The 23,771-nt window shown below is 43.5% G+C and overlaps 1 protein-coding gene across 1 annotated transcript in view; it reads left to right on the forward strand.

Annotated features, from left to right (window-relative positions):
• The window catches only part of DOCK2 (dedicator of cytokinesis 2), a 2,333,210-nt gene that overhangs the window by 683,941 nt on the left and 1,625,498 nt on the right, over positions 1–23,771 (forward strand). The window contains exons 16-17 of the mRNA XM_086931425.1: positions 17,843–17,915; positions 22,787–22,890. Coding sequence (XP_086787551.1) covers positions 17,843–17,915; positions 22,787–22,890 — 177 coding nt within the window. The remainder of the gene's footprint in view (positions 1–17,842; positions 17,916–22,786; positions 22,891–23,771) is intronic.

Below are 23,771 nucleotides of genomic sequence, written 5' to 3' on the forward strand. Positions count from 1 at the left end.
TACTACTAAAACTGGTAGCATTAAAGGCAGAAGCTGTAGAAAGCTTTTCTAGAAAGATGGCAGAGAAATATCTGGCAAAAAGGGAAGAGGCTTACGAGTGTAGTGAGAAAGTGGGTCATATCCTTGCAGTTAAAATTAGACAGCAGAGAGCGGCTGCAGAGATAAAAGAGTTATTGGATCCACAGGGGAATAGTGTCACAGATCTGGACAGGATAAGAGAGGTTTTTAGAGTATTCTATAAAAAATTGTATGCATGGGAAGATACAGGGGGAACTGTAGAAATTAGTAACTATCTTAAGGATATAGTCCCCTCATCTCTCTCAAAGGAAGAAGGAGAAATACTAGAATCTACCTTGCGCTTGGAGGAATTTATTGATGCACTGGGTAGTTTACCATCAGGAAAGGCTTCTGGACCAGATCAAATTCCGGTTGAGTTTTACAAAGTATTTCGCGAATGTTTGTTGATCTATATGTTTGAGGTTATGTTATATGTACAACAGGGGGGACAACGACCGGAATCATGGGGAGGGGCCGATATAATTGTTATTGCTAAAAAAGGGAAGCCTTCATCTCTCCCTGGCTCTTACAGGCCAATTACACTGATGAACTCAGACGTTAAGATATATTCAAAGATGTTGGCAAAGAGGTTAGCAGGCTGTATTGAACATTTGGTGAGCCCATCACAACATGGCTTCATACCTGGGAAGGGTACTACCCAGCATATTAGGACAGCGATAACCATGATTGATGCAGCAGAGGTTACAGGCGACCCTATTTCAGCACTCTTCTTAGATGCCGAAAAGGCTTTTGATAGGGTCGCCTGGGAATATCTATGGGAGGTTATGAAGTGGTGTGGTGTAGGGCCAGGGTATATACTGGCCATTCAAGCCCTATATAGAGATCCGGCTGCAAGGATCAGAGTCAATGGAGGGCATTCAGATCTAGTTTGTACACAAAGAGGGACTCGGCAGGGTTGTCCGTCTTCCCCACTACTTTTTGTCCTATATATCGAGCCACTACTTCGCAAATTGGAGGGAAATCCGGAAATACAGCCTATGGCACTGAATGGTTGCATTGTAAAAACTCTCGCTTATGCTGATGACGTGGCTATACTGACCCCGAATCCGGATATAGCTATGGTGGGAGTGGAAGCAGAAACACATGTCTTTGGGCTGGTTTCAGGTTACAGCCTAAACAAAACAAAAACCCAGATAATTTTGAATAGTTTTGCAACTAGTGTGGATGACAGGGTGGTTAACAGTGCAACCTATTTAGGGATTGATATCTCTACAAATTTGGAGGAGGTAGTTGAGCTTAATATGTCTCCACTGCTGGCGAAGGTTAAAAGTGACTTGGAAAGAATAAATAACTTGCACTTATCATTGGTTGGATGCACTAATGTGTTGAAAATGATGGTCTTGCCTAAATGTTTGTATTTATTTAGATCAATTCCTTTAATTTTCGAGAATAAATTGTTTAACATGTTGGAGGGTCTAGTTAATAGGTTTATATGGGCCCATGGAAAAACCCGCAGGGCTTATAAATTTATCACTCTACCAAGGGATAAAGGGGGCTGGGGTGCACCAGACTTTAGATTATATTATCTTGCTGCGGCACTCCAGTATATGCAGGGGTTAATAGGAGGAGGCGGTGGGTTATCAAAAACCATTATTATGTCAATTGAAGTCTACGCAGCTGTATTAGGCCAAGATGTAGAAAACTGCTTCCTGTACCATACGGATCTGGGTTATCTTAGAAGACAGACATATAAGACTCTTAGGGCGGCGCTTAAAACCTGGAGCTCCTTTCTAAAAAAGACAGGTATGGGAAGATTCAATAGGTATACCAAAGTATATAAAAATAAATCCTTCCCTGAAGAGATCTTCGCTGATTCAGTAATCGGGCTGGGAAGATAAAGGGATACATCAAATTGGGGATTTAAGAAATTCAGTGGCGATTGTTCAATTTGAGGATTTGGTAAATATATATAAAATAAATAGAAGGGACTTTTTTAAATACCTTTAGGTTAGGAGTTTTTTAAGAAACAAACAAGGGGGTCCGGTGGGTTTTGAACCTAATGACTTCATGGAAGGGATAACCACGGGGGAGGAACACTCCATTAGGTCGATATATGCTTTTTTGTCAAAAAGTAGACCGGACGACCTGGACAAGCATAGGGATAAATGGGGGGAGAGAATAGAGAGTACTTCTGAATCCTTTAATTAATCCCTGGAACTAGGTCGGTCCATGCTCTGCTCTGCTCCCTTGCAATCCCAACATTATAAAACCTTATTCTCATTGTATCACACTCCAGCCAGGATTGCAAAATGGGGGGGTACTGAGGGAATTACTTGCCCTAGATGTAACTCGACCGAGGCAGATATTGTCCACATGTTTGCTACATGCCCTCAGCTATATACGTTAATTAAGGATATTGAGTATTTTTTGGATAACTCACTAAGGATAAAGATAACCCTTACAGAGAGCTTAATTATGTTGGGAGTTGATGTGGAAAATGCTCTAATGGATCCAAATGATGCAATGTTTTTTTTTATGGTGTCTGCTGTTTTTAGACTAATGTTAGCCAGAGAATGGCTAGATAAGAGTCCCCCATCCATGCAAACATGGTTATCAAATCTTATTTCTATACATAATCTAGAAAAACATATATATGCAAGAAAAGGTAGGATGGGGAGAGCTCGAGGTATTAAAATCTGGGGGCCCCTAGAGAAGTGGAGAGCAGGAATAGGTTGATATGGTTTTGTGCTGACTTTCGGATTCTATGGAAATGTTACTATACTTTACATTGCTGTAATGGTTTCTTTCTTTTTAAGTAATTTTTTTTATCTTTTTTTCTTTATTTTTTTATTATTTTTTTCCTTTCATATTGTGAGATGAACAAATGTAAGAGAGAAATATGTATATTCTTTCAAAATGTGTGCTCGGATTTTGAAGTATAAAATAAAAATATATTTAAAAAAAAAAAGAAATTCACTGAAAAAAACATAGGTTTCAGGGACGTTATAGTTAGAAATTATCATTTAAAACACCTTTGAAATTCACTGAAAAAACCATAGGTTTCAGGGACATTATAGTTAGAAATTAGCATTTAAATAACCATAGAAATTTGCTGAAAAAAAACACAGGTTTCGGGGACTTTACAGTTGGACATTTCACTCGTACAAAACCAGAGAAATTCGGCCATTATAGTTAGCTGAGCTAAGTATAACTTGCGCCCCTGCAATGAACTGCTGATGACATCACATACTACCGCACTAATGACCTGGTCAGTGACATCACTGATGGCATCTCAAATGACATCACTGATGACATCATCCACGTGATCCTCTGAGGCAACTCCTCACAACCTAATATAACCTTTGATACACCTACTCTGAAATACACGCTCACATTCTTGGAACCATAGACACACCAATACCAGGTCCTACATACCCACTCACTGATTCCTAGGTCTACAAACATATCCACTCACTCACCCATACAGTCACTCATACATGCAGACACTCATCAATACAGCCACTATCATATGCACTCATACACCTATACAGACACTCACACACCACCACTCACCCATAAAGTTACTTACACAGCTAGTTAGTCATACAAAGAATCAATCACACTCCCATTTACTCACCTATACAGTTATAGACACATCACCTCACTTATTCATACAGATACTAACAGATACTTACTTTCTTATACAATCACTGACACAAGCACACACTCATCCATACAGCCACTCTCAGTCATTTATTTACTCCAACATTCACATGTACTGCCTTTCAAATATACTCACATACTCACACATGTACCACTGAGACATCCATTCAGGCACCAACATAGCCATACACACACTCACCCTGAAGTCACAAGAAAACAGTAAAACAAAGGTGAAAAAAAAGAAAAAGGGGCAGGCTAGTAACGCCCTGACCCCCTAGGCTTGCTCATGGGGTCCAACAAGGACCCCCAGGACCAAAAAGAGCTTTTTTTACAAAATTGGCAAAATTCACGCTGGGGTCGCGAATCCTGATGAAATTCTTTAAAAAAACAAAGTGCGGGCATTGCCAACAAATATTTTAGGGGCCCTTGTTGGCCTTCGCAGCCCGGGGGACCGCCACCTCCTGAGGACCTCAAGACATAAGTGGACTTAATCTTCTGAGCAGCAGTGTCCCAGAAGCTGCATTTGCAGCGTGGTGTAAAAAGGGGCATGGCCTCAGAACACCTCTCTGAAACACAGGTCTGTGGCACGTACTTGGATGCACCTGGTAGGCTACTTGGCCACCAGGGACCTTCAGGATTCAAGGGGACTGAATAGGGATGTCATAGTTAGAAATGAGCATTTAAAAAACCATTGAAATTCACTGAAAAAACCATAGGTTTCAGGTACGTTATAGTTAGAAATAAGCATTTGAAAAACCTTAGAAATTCACTGAAAAAACCATAGGTTTCAGGGGTGTTTAGTTAGCTTGACATTTCACTCAAACAAAACCATTGAAATTCCTCTGTTACAGTTAGTTGTACTAACTGTAACTCTCGTGCCCACAATCCACTGGTTATGATGTCACATATTACATCATTCATGACATGGTCAGTGAGATCACTGATGACATCTCAAATGACATCACTGATGACAACATCCACATGAAAATCTGATGCGCCTCCTCACACGCTAAAATACCTTTGATACACCCACTGTAAAATACAGACTACAATTTTCTAAATCATTGACACACCAATACCAGTTACTACATACTCACTCACTGATTCCTAGGTCTACACCCCATCCACTCATTCATCCATACAATCACTCATATATGCAGTCACTCATCAATACAATACTATAATGTGCACTCATACACCTATACAGATACTCACACACCACCACTCATCCATACAGCCAGTCTCACAATCACTATCATGTAGAGTCATTTATATACTGCAACTCTCACATACACTGCCTTTTACATATGTAGTTACTTGGGCAAGTACCACTGAGACATCCATTCACTCACCATCACACCCATACACATACTCACGTACCCATATAGCTCTTTCCACATGCACTCTTGAACCATACACCCGGTAAACCACTCACACAGCAATGCACAGTCACACACCTCCCACACACACACTCAGTCTCCCAAAAAATACTCAGACAACCAATCAATAACCTATATAGACACTCATGTGGCTACTGACCAACCGATGCAGCAGCTTGCACAACAACCGACAGACTGATACAGACATTCACACAGTTTAGTCACTAACCCATACATTCAGTAAGACACATTTAAATACTCACTTATTCAGTCAGTCACGCACCTACTAAATCCTCCATCCAGACATTTATACACCCACTCATTTTTAAATACACCTTGGAATACATATAAAACATATTTAAACTTTACAGAAACACACAGTCACTGGATGATGTCATCAGTGATGTCATTTAAGATGCCATCAGTGATGTCGCTGACCATGTCATGAATGATGTAATATGTGACGTCATGAGCAGTGCATTGCGGGTGTGCGAGTTATAGTTAGCTGAACTAAGTATAATGTTGGAATTTCTATGGTTTTGTAAGAGTGAAATGTCCAGTTAGCTATAACATCCCTGTTTTTTTCAGGTTCAGTTGGTAACTTTTCAAGCCCACAGATGGGCCTCGCTGTGTGGAATGCGTGCAGAATCCATACGCTGCTGTCCCATGTTCTCGGCCACTGGTGATGATGATGATGATGACATCACTGGTGACCTCATTCAGTGAATGTGTGTTTTGTCTAAAAATTACATTTGTTTTATATATGTATATCTCAAGCTCGATGGAAGAATAAATGGGTAAATAAGTGTGTAAATGGATGATTTTTTTGTAAAATTGATTGTATAACAGACTGATTAATTGTATCTTAGTGAATACATGGGTTAGCGAGTAATGTTTAAATATGTAAATATCTGTATCAGTCTCTCACTTTGTGTATAATTGGCTACATGGGTTGGTGAGTAGCTACATGAGTGTCTATGTGGGTTATCAGTTGGTTTTTTGAGTATCAGTATGAGTGTCTGAGTGTCTGTATGGTTCTGTGAGGGGTATTACGTAGTGCATAGATGCATGAATGAGTGACTCACCTGTTTGTATGTGTTTTGAAGACAGCATATGTGCAGGACTGTATGGGTGGATTAGTGTGTATATGGGTGTGTTAGTGAGTGAATGACTGTCTCAATGGTGTCTTTATGAGTAACTACTTTTGCTTCAAACTAGTATATGTGAGTATTGGTGTATATAAGTTAGTATATGTGAGAGTGAGAGATTGGAAGAGTTCCTGTATAAATAAGTATGTGTTTCTATAAGTGATTGTTTAAGAGAGTAAGTATGTGTACGTTTCTGTAGAAGTAAGTGTAGTGGTGTGTGTATAAAGGAATATGCCAGTAAATGGATGTTTGATTCTTTTGTTAGCTTGAGTGACTATGTGTGTGGGTAACTATGAATGAGTGGAGGTGTGTAACAGGGTGTATAGGTGTATGAGTACATATGAAAGAGTACATGTATGAGTGACTATATAGGACTGTTGGTGAATGAGTGGATGTGTATGTAGACCTTGGAATTACTGAATAGGTTGTTGTAACTGGTATTGGTATGTCCATTTTATTGAAAATTGTATTTTCTATTTTTGAATCTGTGTATCAAAGGTTATATTAGGGTGAGAGGAGGTCTGCCACTCATGACATCACAAGGATGTCATGAGTGATGTAATTTGAGATGTCATGAGTGATGTCATGAGTGATGTAATATGTGACGTCATCAGCAATGCATTGCGTGAGCGCGAGTTATAGTTAGCTGAACTAACTATAACAGTGGAATTTCTATGGTTTTGTACAAGTGAAATGTCCAGCTAACTATAACGCCCCTGAAACCTATGGTTTTCACAGGTTTTTTAAATGATAATTTCTAACTTTAACATAATTGAAACCATTGTTTTTAAGTGAATTTCAAAGCTTTTTTTAAATGCTAGTTTCTAACTATGCATACAAAGGTAGGACGTGAAGAAAGAAGAAAAAACACACAGAAAGAAGACAAAGAAATGCAGAAAGAAGCAACAGAAGTCCTCAAAGACTAAGAAAAGTGCAGGAAGAAGGAAGACGTGCAGAAAGAACAAACAGAGGAGCAGAAAGAGGCCTTTGTTACAAAATCATCCTGTACCCTCAACTTTTTCAGATGGGTACTGGTAGTAAATGACTCTGATTAACCAGTCCTAGAGCCAGTGCTAAGCTAAAAGCCACTTAGAATACAGTTAAAACACCTACATACACTAAGGAACACTATGCGTTGGGGTACCCCTGTTATTAGCATGACCTCCTCTGTAAGCCCCTAGTATATAATAGGGCAGGGGGATTAAAACTACCTCTTAATATGTGCAACAGGGCGTGTTTGCACACTGGTGAAGGGAGGGGGGAGCTGAGCTGACGTGTGCAAACACGCCCTGGGGCCATTGTAAGTTAGGAGATTAAGTCCCCTTGAATCCTGAGTGTCCCTTGGGTACAACTAGCCCATCAGGTAACTCTAGTTAGCACCACAGAGCTGCGTTGCAGAAAAACTGGGCATGACCTGGAACACCTCTCTGCAACGCAGCGCAGTAGCGCTTACTGGAAGCACCTGGTGGACGAGTTGGCCCCCATGGGCCTTAAGTATTGAATGGGAATTATTTCCCCAACTTAAAACGTGCCATAGGGTGTGTTTGCACACGTCACCTTAGGCCCCGTCCCCTCCCTTCCCCACTGTGTAAACAGGCCCTATGATCGTTTTAAGTTGGGCGATTAACTCGCCTTAAATTCTGAGGGTCCCTCAGGGCAAATTATCCAACTAGGTACGTCCAGTAAGCACCATTGCAGAGAGGTGTAAAAAGGGGCACAGCCTGCATCACCTCTCTTCAACATAGTGCAGTGGCGCTTACTGGAAGCACCTGGGGGGCTAGTTGGCCCCCAGGGTCCCTCAGGATTGGAGGGGAATTATTTCCCCAACCTAAAACGCGCCCCATGGCTTGTTTGCACACGTCACCTCAGGCCCCGTCCCCTCCATTCACCGTTGTGTAAATGCGCCCTGTGGCCATTGTAAGTTGAGAGATTAAGTACCCTTGAATCTTAAGGGTCCTTAGGGTTAAAGTAGCCCACTAGGTACCGCCAGTAAGCTCCACAGAGCTGTGTTCCAGAGAGGTGTAAAAAGGGGTGTGGCATATGAACACCTGTCTGCAACTCAGCTTCCTTGCTCATACTGAAGATACCTGTTGGGCTATTGGCCCTCAGGGACCCTCAGTATCGAAAGAGAGTGAATTTCCCAATTTAAAACGCACCACGGGGCACGTTTACACAGTGGTGAATTAATTCCTCCTCAATCCTGAGGGTCCCTGGAGGCCAACTAGCCCACCAGGTACCTCCAGTATGCGCCAGAGAGCTACATTGCAGACAGGTGTTCAGAGGCCATGCCCCTTTTTACAACAATCTGCAACGCAGCTCCGTGACGCTTACTGGAGGTACCTGGTGGGCTAGTTGACCCCCAGGACCTTCAGGATTGAAGAGGAATTAATTCCCCAACTTAAAGTGCGCCACAGGGTGTGTTTGCACACATGTCAAGTCAAGCCCAGCCCCCTCCCTTCACCACTGTGCAAACGCGCCCCGTGGTACGTTTTATGTTGGAGAAATAACTCCCCTTGAATACTGAGGGTCCCTGGGGTGCAACTAGCCCACCAGCTACCTCGAATGAGTGCAACAGAGCTGCGTTGCAGAGAGGTGTACAAAGGGGCATGGCCTCAGAACACCTCTCTGTACCGCAGCCCCCTGGCACCCTGGAGGTTCCTGGTGGGCTGTTTGGCCCCCAGTGACCCCCAGTATTCAAGCGGGCACATTTGCAGAGTGCTCAAAGGAGGGCGTGGCCTCTGACGCGATGCTGGTCTTTTTTTATTTATTTTTTTAAGAAGCGGGGCTGTGTCCCCCCCCCTTCTTTCCCTAATATTCTTGGCCCTGGGGTCCCCATCCCCAGGGCCTGGCCCACATTTATTTTTATTTTTTCATTTTGGGAAGGGGTCGCGTGGCTCTCCTCCCAAGGACAAAATCTGCCCCAGGGACCCCATCCCCCGGGGCATGGCCATAATGTTAATTTTTTTTTGGGAGGGGGGCTGCTTCCCCCCCCCCCTTCTCCTTAGGCCATTTATGGCCCCAGTGCCCCATCCTCAGGGGTTGGTCTTTGTTCTTTTTTTAAAATGTATTTTAATTTGCCACTTGGCCCCCCTCCTGAGCCACTTGTAGCCCCGGGGACCCCATCTCTCAGGGCTGGCCCTCTCTGTTGGGGACTGTGGGGGAGTCCCCAATCCTCCCACGGTCCCGCCGGCTCCCTGCATCCCTCGGGCCGGCATTGCTTTTCCACATGGAGAGCTGCTAAGATGCAGCTCTCCATGTGGATCCGAGCACCCTGCGCGGATCTTGCCGTCATTAAAAAAAAATGTTTGGGGCCTTGGGGGTCCTTGTGGGAACCCCTGAGCAGGCCTAGGGGGTCAGGATGTTTCTACCGTGCCTCCTTTTTACGTTTTGTGAGTTTATTTTCTGTTTTCTTGTGCCGCGATTCTACCGAGCAAAACCAAAGGGGATGATGGACGGAGTGTTGAACATTGCAAGCACTCACCCCCAGTCAACTGATCCAGGTTTAATCCATCATCATTCTTTAGCTCACTCCGCCACCTCAGTTCAGACATGGCCATATGCAAATCAGTCTGACCCTGTGCCTCATGGGAACAGTCCAGTCCGAACTGCCAAGCCATGCAAAACAACAATGGATTAATCCCAGATCTGTGACTGAGGGTGAATATTTTGCCATTGTGCAACATTCCGTCCATCATCTTGTGTGTTTTTCGGTTCTACCGAGGCACACAATGGTTGCCAACACTTCCTGGTTTGGAGTGTCGACAGCCAATTAGCATACAGCTCATGCTCGGCAGGGTGCGCTTAGGGTACGCGGATCCACCCCCGCCATGGATAAATATGTGATTTTAATTTTGATTTTCTCAGAAACTACTGAACGGATTTGCACCATTTAACTAAAAGGCATGACTCTGAACCAAGGGCTAACTTTTTGACAAATTTGGTGTAATTCCGTTCAGCAGGTCGGGCTGTAGCTGGGACTAAATGTTGCTATGGAAAATTGCATGGGGAAAACACGTTTTGGGACCCCCTTTTTTCTCAGCTCCTGCTTGACAGATCACCCCGGAATTTTCAGGATAGGAGCGGACAGGAGCGCCCCACGAGTTTTGAAAAACTTGTGAAGATTCGTCAACCGGCTCCAAAATTATTGGGAATAGAATGTTATGGATTTCCTATCGAAAAAAGGTTCTAATTATAACTACCTACTGGCACCCGCCAGTAGGTAATATATATATATGTTACCTACTGGCGGTTGCCAGTAGGTAGTTATAGTTAGGACCTATTTTCCACAGGAAATCCACAACATTGTAACTGGAAAAACATTGGCGCTGGTTAATGAATCTTCGCAAAATTTTCAAAACTAACGGCCAGCTCCGGTCCGCTACTTTCCGGAAAGTCTTGGGATGATTCGTGTAAAAATGGGGTTCCCAAAACGTGTTTTCCCCATGCAATTTTCCATAGGACCTTTAGCTGCAGCTACAGCCCGAACTGCTGAACAGAATTATGTCAAATTTGGCAGAGATGTAGTCCTCAGTTCAGACTCGTGACTTTTTCTTAAATGGTGTCAATCTGTTCAGTAGTTCCTGAGAAAATTACAGTTAAAAGCATATATATATCTATGGGCACGGTGGATCCGCACACTCTGAGCGCACCGTGAGATCTCCCTTCCGATCACTCGCTGCATGCTAATTGGCTGTGAAGTGGTTGTCAACATTCAAAATCAGGAAGTGTTAGCAGCCATTTTGTGCCTCGGTAGAAGCGAGGATCTAGAAATTATTGGAACAAGTGTTCAAAATGTATAACGTGGGCAAGTAAGAAATATTTTGTCCTTCTAGACATGCTGAGGGGGTCCCACAAAGACCCCTGGGGCCTCCCAAAAAAAAGTATTTATTTTTTAAAAAATGGATAAATGTGCGCTGGGTGCATGGATCCTCCGTAAAAAAAAAAAAAAAACGAAACACGGGCTCCTTTGCTTGTTTATCTGGGAAGGACAAATCCTGTGGTCTAAAATATTGCATTTGAAGCGGGGGCAGAGAAAAAAGGGGGTTCCCAAAACGTGTTTTCCCCATGCAGTTTTCCATAGGAACCGTTCATGGCGACTACAGCTGGAACGGCTGAACGGAATTACACCAATTTTGGCAAAGAGGTAGTCCTCAGTTCAGATTTGTGCCTTTTGCATAAATGGGTACGTTCGTTTAGTAGTTCCTGAGAAAATTACAAGTAAAAGTACATATATATCTATGGCCTCGGTGGATGTGCGCATCTTGCGCAGGCTATAAGCGCACCGTCCTGATCACGCGCTGAACGCTAATTGGCTGTCAAGTGGTTATCAACATCGAAACCAGGAAGTGTTGGCAGCCATTTTGTGCATCTGTAGAAGCGAGATTGAAGAAGACAGTGAAAAATATAATAAAAATATTAACGGGGTTTGCTGGGGCCTCCGCAGTCCTGGGGCTTCAGTTATGTTGAGAATGGGGTGAAGTAGGCTGTGTAAATAGGTCCCAGGGGTATTTGTTGAATAATATTAGCAGGGGTTTGCTGGGGCCCCTTCAGTTCAGGGGCTTCATTCATGTTGGGAGGGTGGTGCAGAAATTATATAGAGAAAACAACAATGCGACGTATTGCGGCTTTTCTTTAACATAATGTGGAATAATCTTTATTTATTAGGCAGTGCTCTCTTTTGTTATGGATAGTCACTTTGTTACAGGAAATGTATTAATATGTGGGAGGGCGTGTTCTGTATGTGTGCATGGAAAAAATTGGCTAAGGTGTTCCAACAACAAGCTTAATGTTCATTGGGTGCGAACTATCGAAAGTAGAAGTGTTTTCTGCAATTCACTTCTGCTCCGTAGAGTAGCTCTGCAGAACAACATGGCCATTTTATTGGCTAAAGTGTTTTGAGCACAAGTTTGCTCCTTAGTGGGTGGGAACGGTTCACTGTTGTCAGTGATTTTGTGACGCACTTCCAAAGGAGTATGGGAAAAGAAAGTAGTAGAGGGGAGGGTAGGAACACTATTAACTCTGTTCAGTGGTCACAAGGTGGTGGACAGGGATTGGGAAGGTAAAAAATGTTTTTATATGTTTTAAGGGCCTTTTATTAAATTGCTGTGGGGTGTACAAATCACGGCAGAAAAATGACAGTGTCTTGCAGTGTATTTTTATCAAGTTTGCGGGTCGGATACTTCCCAGGAGCACTATTTTCTTATATTGTGGTGTTTAATTTTTTTGATGGCGAGGTGTGGTTGCGCAGCAAAAATTTCAGTCTAGGTTTGAAAGAGTTATTTTTTTAGCAAATACAAATAAACTTTCTTCAGAAACTGACGCTGTATATATGAAAGGGGTGACAAATAAAAATGGAATTTCATAAAATATAAAACATTCCCGCACTACTTTATCTGAGGTCAGAAGAACAAATAAAAAACTGTTAAATACAAGTGACTTCATATTACATAGAAATGTATGCATTATTATTTTTCAAATTTCTATTTTGTAGAATTCAGGAATGTTTTGTCATAGTGCTTAGAGATCACTCACTGTTCTGCTAACAAATCACATACTCACTTAAGAATTTCAATGGTCTTTTATGAGTGAAATGTTGAGCTAACTATAACACCCCTGAAACCTATATTTTTTTCAGTGAATATATATATAGCATTTGGCTGGCTTTATTTTCTAAGAAACTGCACCATTGAAAACTTGCTGGCAAGTACCTGAATAAAAAGAGTTCAAAAGTGAGTTTGTGTGTGGTCGCTCCCAAAAGGGTTCCTGCGCTTGTGATGGATTTATGACGGCCGCCCGGTCGTGGGAGTGACCTGCTGCGAAAGCGGAGCCAGCTCTTCAGTTCTGAGGAGCTTTTGCACACGAACGTCTTGGGGCACTGCAGGGGTGCTCCTTGAACACTCTTTCAGCTACTTAAAAGCGGAGCAGGCTGACAATGCAGCAGTGCCTTTTACTGTGAATACTTTGCATCCATTTTACTGAAACATACCTCACCTGCATTAAAGGACTTCAAATCCCAGAAACGCCGCTGTATGCTTAACGCCCAGGAGGCGGGGACAAACTACTTGAGGAGAATGCTTCAGCTGCTGAATTGACTGTGCCACTGACGAAGAGAGCCTCCGCTCTCGAAATGCATTTGGCTGGCTTTATTTTCTAAGAAACTGCACCATTGAAAACTTGCTGGCAAGTACCTGAATAAAAAGAGTTCAAAAGTGAGTTTGTGTGTGGTCGCTCCCAAAAGGGTTCCTGCGCTTGTGATGGATTTATGACGGCCGCCCGGTCGTGGGAGTGACCTGCTGCGAAAGCGGAGCCAGCTCTTCAGTTCTGAGGAGCTTTTGCACACGAACGTCTTGGGGCACTGCAGGGGTGCTCCTTGAACACTCTTTCAGCTACTTAAAAGCGGAGCAGGCTGACAATGCAGCAGTGCCTTTTACTGTGAATACTTTGCATCCATTTTACTGAAACATACCTCACCTGCATTAAAGGACTTCAAATCCCAGAAACGCCGCTGTATGCTTAACGCCCAGGAGGCGGGGACAAACTACTTGAGGAGAATGCTTCAGCTGCTGAATTGACTGTGCCACTGACGAAGAGAGCCTCCGCTCTCGAAATGCATTTGGCTGGCTTTATTTTCTAAGAAACTGCACCATTGAAAACTTGCTGGCAAGTACCTGAATAAAAAGAGTTCAAAAGTGAGTTTGTGTGTGGTCGCTCCCAAAAGGGTTCCTGCGCTTGTGATGGATTTATGACGGCCGCCCGGTCGTGGGAGTGACCTGCTGCGAAAGCGGAGCCAGCTCTTCAGTTCTGAGGAGCTTTTGCACACGAACGTCTTGGGGCACTGCAGGGGTGCTCCTTGAACACTCTTTCAGCTACTTAAAAGCGGAGCAGGCTGACAATGCAGCAGTGCCTTTTACTGTGAATACTTTGCATCCATTTTACTGAAACATACCTCACCTGCATTAAAGGACTTCAAATCCCAGAAACGCCGCTGTATGCTTAACGCCCAGGAGGCGGGGACAAACTACTTGAGGAGAATGCTTCAGCTGCTGAATTGACTGTGCCACTGACGAAGAGAGCCTCCGCTCTCGAAATGCATTTGGCTGGCTTTATTTTCTAAGAAACTGCACCATTGAAAACTTGCTGGCAAGTACCTGAATAAAAAGAGTTCAAAAGTGAGTTTGTGTGTGGTCGCTCCCAAAAGGGTTCCTGCGCTTGTGATGGATTTATGACGGCCGCCCGGTCGTGGGAGTGACCTGCTGCGAAAGCGGAGCCAGCTCTTCAGTTCTGAGGAGCTTTTGCACACGAACGTCTTGGGGCACTGCAGGGGTGCTCCTTGAACACTCTTTCAGCTACTTAAAAGCGGAGCAGGCTGACAATGCAGCAGTGCCTTTTACTGTGAATACTTTGCATCCATTTTACTGAAACATACCTCACCTGCATTAAAGGACTTCAAATCCCAGAAACGCCGCTGTATGCTTAACGCCCAGGAGGCGGGGACAAACTACTTGAGGAGAATGCTTCAGCTGCTGAATTGACTGTGCCACTGACGAAGAGAGCCTCCGCTCTCGAAATGCATTTGGCTGGCTTTATTTTCTAAGAAACTGCACCATTGAAAACTTGCTGGCAAGTACCTGAATAAAAAGAGTTCAAAAGTGAGTTTGTGTGTGGTCGCTCCCAAAAGGGTTCCTGCGCTTGTGATGGATTTATGACGGCCGCCCGGTCGTGGGAGTGACCTGCTGCGAAAGCGGAGCCAGCTCTTCAGTTCTGAGGAGCTTTTGCACACGAACGTCTTGGGGCACTGCAGGGGTGCTCCTTGAACACTCTTTCAGCTACTTAAAAGCGGAGCAGGCTGACAATGCAGCAGTGCCTTTTACTGTGAATACTTTGCATCCATTTTACTGAAACATACCTCACCTGCATTAAAGGACTTCAAATCCCAGAAACGCCGCTGTATGCTTAACGCCCAGGAGGCGGGGACAAACTACTTGAGGAGAATGCTTCAGCTGCTGAATTGACTGTGCCACTGACGAAGAGAGCCTCCGCTCTCGAAATGCATTTGGCTGGCTTTATTTTCTAAGAAACTGCACCATTGAAAACTTGCTGGCAAGTACCTGAATAAAAAGAGTTCAAAAGTGAGTTTGTGTGTGGTCGCTCCCAAAAGGGTTCCTGCGCTTGTGATGGATTTATGACGGCCGCCCGGTCGTGGGAGTGACCTGCTGCGAAAGCGGAGCCAGCTCTTCAGTTCTGAGGAGCTTTTGCACACGAACGTCTTGGGGCACTGCAGGGGTGCTCCTTGAACACTCTTTCAGCTACTTAAAAGCGGAGCAGGCTGACAATGCAGCAGTGCCTTTTACTGTGAATACTTTGCATCCATTTTACTGAAACATACCTCACCTGCATTAAAGGACTTCAAATCCCAGAAACGCCGCTGTATGCTTAACGCCCAGGAGGCGGGGACAAACTACTTGAGGAGAATGCTTCAGCTGCTGAATTGACTGTGCCACTGACGAAGAGAGCCTCCGCTCTCGAAATGCATTTGGCTGGCTTTATTTTCTAAGAAACTGCACCATTGAAAACTTGCTGGCAAGTACCTGAATAAAAAGAGTTCAAAAGTGAGTTTGTGTGTGGTCGCTCCCAAAAGGGTTCCTGCGCTTGTGATGGATTTATGACGGCCGCCCGGTCGTGGGAGTGACCTGCTGCGAAAGCGGAGCCAGCTCTTCAGTTCTGAGGAGCTTTTGCACACGAACGTCTTGGGGCACTGCAGGGGTGCTCCTTGAACACTCTTTCAGCTACTTAAAAGCGGAGCAGGCTGACAATGCAGCAGTGCCTTTTACTGTGAATACTTTGCATCCATTTTACTGAAACATACCTCACCTGCATTAAAGGACTTCAAATCCCAGAAACGCCGCTGTATGCTTAACGCCCAGGAGGCGGGGACAAACTACTTGAGGAGAATGCTTCAGCTGCTGAATTGACTGTGCCACTGACGAAGAGAGCCTCCGCTCTCGAAATGCATTTGGCTGGCTTTATTTTCTAAGAAACTGCACCATTGAAAACTTGCTGGCAAGTACCTGAATAAAAAGAGTTCAAAAGTGAGTTTGTGTGTGGTCGCTCCCAAAAGGGTTCCTGCGCTTGTGATGGATTTATGACGGCCGCCCGGTCGTGGGAGTGACCTGCTGCGAAAGCGGAGCCAGCTCTTCAGTTCTGAGGAGCTTTTGCACACGAACGTCTTGGGGCACTGCAGGGGTGCTCCTTGAACACTCTTTCAGCTACTTAAAAGCGGAGCAGGCTGACAATGCAGCAGTGCCTTTTACTGTGAATACTTTGCATCCATTTTACTGAAACATACCTCACCTGCATTAAAGGACTTCAAATCCCAGAAACGCCGCTGTATGCTTAACGCCCAGGAGGCGGGGACAAACTACTTGAGGAGAATGCTTCAGCTGCTGAATTGACTGTGCCACTGACGAAGAGAGCCTCCGCTCTCGAAATGCATTTGGCTGGCTTTATTTTCTAAGAAACTGCACCATTGAAAACTTGCTGGCAAGTACCTGAATAAAAAGAGTTCAAAAGTGAGTTTGTGTGTGGTCGCTCCCAAAAGGGTTCCTGCGCTTGTGATGGATATATATATGTATATATATATATATATATATATATATATATATATATATATATATATATATATATATATATATATATATACGTATATATATTGCATTGTCAATCAATAAATCAGGGGACTTGTAAGCGCGCTACTCACCCATGAGGGTCTAAAGGCACGGGGTAACAAGTAGTGACAGTTGATTATTTTTAATTATTAATTAAGACCAGATTTTTTTTTGATTAATATACCAGTTTAGACAAAGCCATTGATGATGTGTTTATTGTTGATGGAAATTGTACTACTAGTGGTAAACTAGCTGTAAGCCAGCTCTTCTCCAAAAAGTGTTTATTCATTGTGGGCAGTATTTTTGCGTTCTAGAAATTGTGGTTTTACACAGTGAGCCATATCTTGCATTTACTCCAGGAATGCAATTGCCACCACTTCTGAAATGCAGACAATAATTTTGAAATCTTTGTTGGCAAACTTCCAATTCAAATACGCATTCATAGAAATCACATCAATGACTTCTGCATTGGTAAAACTTTCACATCTTTTATATAAGTAATTTTTCTATATCAGCACACAGCTAATATGTAGTAATCGGTTAATTTCAAAAACAGTAAATGCCTCATGAATTGTCTGTAATATTTTGGCGGTTCGTTTAAAGATGGGTGGAATGGCTGTGCAGTAGACAGAATGTCAGGCATTTTTCCAACTCTGTCTTTCATTTATGTTTGAAAATTTCTGAAACTTGAACATAATATTTCACAACTCTTGCTTATTACCATCAAAGTTTCTGACAACTAAAGTCAGACAGATCAAGTATGTAGAACTGATTAGAATATGTATTTGCAGCCAGTTATTCCCCATGATTACTGAACATTTCCTAAATACGTCTTCAATGATTGTGGCAACCATTTTCGTCGTGTTTAACAGCGTGTTCATAAGGAGAGCTAATTATTGCAGCATTCTATTTTAAGTGACTTAAAGGATAAAACAATTTTAGGACTAATAATAAGTTTCTTTTTCTAAAGGTGGCCATTTCAATGGAAGAAATGCAAAGAATACACCTGCGCTTCATGTTTAGACACAGATCATCTCAAGAATGTAAGTAAAATGTAGCTCAGTGTTCTTTAAAATGAATAAGTTGCTTACCATGTGTATAAACATTTCACAAGTTAGCATAAGTAGGACTTCTGTTCATAGCGGTGTATATATAAAATGTTCTTTAAACTTCTCACAGAGTATCTTCGAATGAGGTATGTCTCCTGGTCCTTTAAGTAACTCATTACACTGTCTCCAATGTATTCCTTGTCTCGCTGTTTGCAGATGCCTCTCACCTTGCCTTTCCTACTTGAATCTTTCTAGAGCCTCAACCTTCAAACACATCTATGTAAACACCCTGCATTACCATGGTGCCATACAACTCGCCCCACTCAAGAAATGCCATCAACTCGCTTTGACAACAAACATTTATGAGTTGAATCACGTGCATATCCCACCATACTTTGTCAACTATTATGTTTTAGATGTACTGACAGTAAACAAAAAATGATAACTCTGTAAAGTTGGTTCAAAGTTATGCAGGTTCTTACGGCAAGCCAAAAGATATGGGGCTGATATCCTACTCTTACAAGAAACCCATCTGTTGGGCATTAAAGCCCCCTGTTTATCTCAATTCGGTTTTCACCATGTATACCATGCTGGGTTTACTTAGGGCTCCAGGGGCGTGGCTATTCTTATCCACCGTAGAGTCCAATTCCAATACATTGCACACAAGGGAGACCTAGGGGTCCGATTCCTCTTTGTCACATGCAAAATGTTCGGGAACGGGTAACTATAGGCAGTATCTATGCATCTACTCCCCTTGGAACTACATTTATTGACCAACTGTTGGGGATCTGGGGCGAAATATCAGAGGGTTTGACTCTGTTAGGGGGCGACTGAAACGTATGTCCCCGTGGCACCTACGGGAACCCACATATCAGAATATGCTTCACGAAGCAGTCACTACATATTTAGAAGAAAACTGCCCCCTCTTGGACTTTTTTGTGGGAAGCCCTTAAGCCGATGATCCGCGGGGACGCCATTAGCTTTTCCACTAATGAGAAGCAGGCAAGACAGGAACAGTTGGAAACACTAGAGTCTTGTCATGCGTCGTTTGCCTCACAGCTCACAATCGATCCGAACCCTACCATTTGTCAGACCTTACTGCAAGCACAACAGGACCTTTGGCAGCATCTTATGGGCGAAGCAAAGGAGATATGGGAGGTATCGCAACATCTGATTTATCAGTGTTGTGATAAATCCAGCAAGATGCTGCTCAGACTCTGCCAGGCAGACACAACCCTGTCTGTTATCCTTGCTGTTTGCGGTATAGATATGTCCCTACACACAACGCCTTATGGTGTCGCTGCGGAATTTACAAGGCACTTTACAACCCTATATACACAGCTAGAACAAATCTCTGCAGACCTTATTGCCAAATTCCTAGGAGATATCCCCCCCCCCACCGACTCCCTGGCCATCTCCGCGAACAACTAGACGCCCCTATCACAACGGATGAGCTAGCTGTGGCACTTAACGCGCTCCATCCCGGTCGCGCTCCTGGACCTGATGGATTCCCATGGAATTTCTGAGGCCGAACATACACACCTTGGGGCCCCATCTGCTGGCAAACATTCAGGATGGTCATGGAACTCACTGTTCTACCTAGGGACTGGCGCCCTGCAGAAATCGTGCTTTTCCTTAAGCCCAGACGAACCTTCATCCTACCGTTCCATTTCCCTTATAAACTTTGAAACTGTTGGGGAAGGTGTTGGCTGACATGATCCACCCAGATCAGTCGGGCTTTATGCCACGCAGGGCTACTCGTTATAATATTCATCGCAGTCCTGGCCCGGCATTGGGCAGGCCAGCTGCCTTGCTCCTCGCAGACATAGATAAAGCATTCGACTCCTTGAGCTAGGAGTATTTATTCCCGCTACTCGAGGCGATAAACTTCGGGTCCGCTTCCTGGCATACACACTCCTGCTCTACACGGAACTGACGGCATTGGTCCGTGCTGCAGAACACTGTTCACAGCCTTTTTCTATCTAGCGGGGTACCCGGCAGGGTTGCCCCCTGTCCCCATTGTTGTTTGCTCTCACGATTGACCCCCCCCTTGCTGCCCGGGTTAGGAGCGACCCGGTCCTTCGAGGTTTTGACCGGTCCCAGTCCCGGTCTGACCGTATAGCATTGTACCCATATGATGTCCTCTTTTTCATGACAGATCCCTAGTATTTGGGACCCCGCATATTGGAAATCCTCAGGGTGTTCTGGGGAACTATAGGCCTTCACGATAACCGCGCCAAATCTATATTATTCCTGGTGTGTGGACATCAAGGTTGTGATGCCTGGCAATCACAACTTTCCTGGGCGACAGACGGCTTCAAATATCTTGGCATATATATCTCCCCGTGTCCGAAAGTCTCTTGGGCCCCAGCATCACTCAATTACTAGTTTGCCTCAACAGCGAAACCTCAGTATAGTCCTCATTTCTCCTCCTCCTGTATGGGCGCTCCGCGATTTTTAAGATGAAGTCGCTGCCCCGGATATTGTATCGCCTCCAGAACTTCCCATATCCCATTCCACGGTCATGGTTTTCGCAAGTTGCTGCCATACATATTCATGTGGAATGGAGGGGCTGTCAGGGTGGCACCCTGTACTTGTACACAATCCACAATCCGGATCGCCGCAGCAGATATTTATGCCTATTATGTTGCGTCTCACATCCTGGTAATAAACAAATGGTGGTATAATTCACCCACAGACCCTGCATATTCGGCTGAACATGTTGGGATGGATCAGGTCCCTCTTCTACACTTGTTATATAGTTCCACCCGCCTGAATCATCTGCCACTGGGTGGCAGGGTGGTGATACAGCTATGACGGGCTAAGACCCGACAGATGGGTTGGCGAGGGAAACTTACCCAATTGACTCTCTTATGGCAAGGCACATATCTTCACTCCATGGCGACCTTGAAGGGGTTCAGGGGGTGAGATCGAGTGGGGATATCGACCCTTGAGGACAAGCTATGTGGTACCACAATGAAGTCATTCCAACAACTACAGTCAGGTTTTGATTTACACAAATCACATTTTAACAAATTTCTTCAACACCGACATGCACTTCTCCCTTAGATCCGCACTTTAGAGCCCCTCCCTGAGTTCCATCCCCTATAGGGCTGATTGCTTATGGGAGACCTTGGACTTCAGAGGATAAAACCAATATATCAGACACTGACGACCCATTCGCCCACCACACTAGACAAGACACAACTGCCATGGCAAGCTGATATACCCGAACTGACAGATGATGACTGGGCCGAAGCCATCGCTAGCCCAAGGGGTCCAGCAGTTTCCAAACGCTATCGGCTCATCCAATTCAAGTATCTACGCCGCGCATATTTCACAAGGGTTTGTCTGTGGCGGATGTGTGCTATCCCATCTCCCACATGTCTGAGGTGTGATAGGGAGGAGGGAACATTTTTACACACAGTCTGAAGCTGCTCGGCACTACACCCCTTTTGGGGTAGGATCAGATCGTGTCTCCATGAGGTGTTGGCATGGGACCTTCTCGTAGATCCATGACTTTTTCTTTTACACTCAACAGAGGATATTGGGGGAAATCGGTACAAACAGCACCTATTGTTTCTTGCTTTCACCGTGGCGAAGAGGGACATAGAGCAAATGTGGAAGGCAACATCTCCCCCGACAATAGGCAAATGGAAAACGGAGCTCGATAAATGTATGGGAGTGGAGATTGCTGTTTTTGAGGCCTGGGGGTGCCCTGCGAAACATCGCAAAATATGGACTTGATGGGTGGAGTATCGTGGAATCAACCTTTCTCCATTGCCAGAGGTAGATCCCTGAGAATGGCGCTACCTTTCTTGAGCTTCAATATTCCCACTGTAAGTTTTAAATTGGTTGTATCGCCATGTTTTATAATGCACGGTACGGCAAATGCACCAATTACTCGAATATGGAGACCAGAGACTGTCTGTATGTTATATGTTTATTACACCTGTATGTTTCATTTGTGCTGTTATAAGTCAGATATATGGTTGTTGGCACAAATTATCCTTCTGCCTTTTATGCCTTGGCTGGGCTGCGAACCCTACATAATGCAAAAACAGCAAATAAAATCTGTTGTTTAAAAAAAGTTATGCAGGTATGCAGAAATTACTACCTTGCTAGATAACCGTAACTCTGACAATGTAAGCATTTTCTAGTGAATTAATCCAGAAATCAGTGGAAAGATCCAGATTTTGCATTAATTTCAGTAGCTGTAGATGACTCATAATGGGTATTTACAACCTAATACCAGCAACAGAAATGCACTGTGTACCCCTCAATAAAGAGCCAGCGTATCCCAATAAAAGATTTGGAGAGTAGATTAAAAGATTGAAATCACACATCAACACATGTTAACAGGAAGGGGACAGCTTTCTTTAAGTACATGGTTTAATTCAAGACATGGCAGTCATGTGGGCAAATGCATATTATAAAGTTTGTCACTGGGACTATAGAATCTTGGCAAATCCACTACAAATCCAAGGTCAGAAGTACATTCTTGCATACTGTTTTCTTAAGTTACCAGTGCCAGTTTGGTATAGTCAAACATTTTGAAATGCACAACTCACTTTTGACTTGTCTTATATCTTTGAATGAATGAAGTTGATACAAACCTATTTGTCCCATAGTACAAACTTTTTAAAGCTGGTCATTTAGTATATTTTAGTTAGGGTGGCAGGTTGTTAGGAGAACCATAGCATTTTGCACACATTTGTCGGAAAGATTAATTTATTCCATGATATGCTTTTGGAATAATATTTTGCAATGATTCATATGTTTGTGCAGTACAGCAATCAACTTAGAAAATGTCTTTTCTCAAAAATGTAAATAGTAATTCATTTTGGAATGTTCACTCCTAATAGCAAAAGATAAAGGTGAGCGAAGCTTTGCCATGTCCTACATAAAACTAATGAAGGAAGATGGAACGACTCTGCAAGACGGCTGTCATGATTTAGTTGTGATAAAGGTAATCACATATTTATTCACAAATATTTTGATGTTTGGATTTGCCATTTACATTACATCTCATATTTACCAGTTAAATAATTTACAGAGACACATCCAGGTTGCTTTTTGGCACTTAAGATTTCTTCTGCTCCAGACACACCAACATTTTTGTAAGCAATGATTGTTTTATAAACGCTATTCTTTCCTCTTGACTGAGTTCCTACAGATTTACGGGGTTGCATCCCAGCTGATTTTTTTAAATTGTGTGCTGACGTCCAATAAAGATAAATATAGGTATCAGCTGGACTGTACTGAACATATCCATGTTACTAAGATAAATGTTGAAGTGAAGTGCACTTTCAGTTGACATCTGTGATGAAATTCTTGTTCCGTTTCTGGTATATTTTTTGTTTGTGCTGGAAAGTAAATTTAATATTTGGTATGACGAGTGAGCAATAGAAAATCTGTGTTACTGGACCACATTCCCAGTACGCTATTTTGGAAATTATGTAAATTCTTCCTCCCTTGGAAACTGCCAAAATTTGAATTCATTAGTTTGGGAGAATGTTCACATACTTGAGAGAGATCAGAAAACAATTTGTATCTATATGGATGTAAGACGGTAAATACAAATCTAGAGGAGACTGAACTACCATAAGGAGAAAGGATCCCTTGCAAATGTATGCTAATTATGGTGACCTCAACTAGTCAGCTGTATAATAAAGCAACGTATACTTTGAGAGAACTCAGGTTAGTAGAGAATGTACGCAGTTGACACATTAGTAATCTCAGAAGGTATGCAATGCTTGCTGTCTGCTCCTGGATGTCTACAAATTGTCTGAAGCTCAACTCGGATAAGACCGAGGTTATGACCTTTGGCAACCTTGTCCCGGATTGGCC

Source organism: Lissotriton vulgaris, chromosome 7 (assembly GCF_964263255.1).
Source record: "Lissotriton vulgaris chromosome 7, aLisVul1.2, whole genome shotgun sequence".
Lineage (NCBI taxonomy): Eukaryota > Metazoa > Chordata > Amphibia > Caudata > Salamandridae > Lissotriton > Lissotriton vulgaris.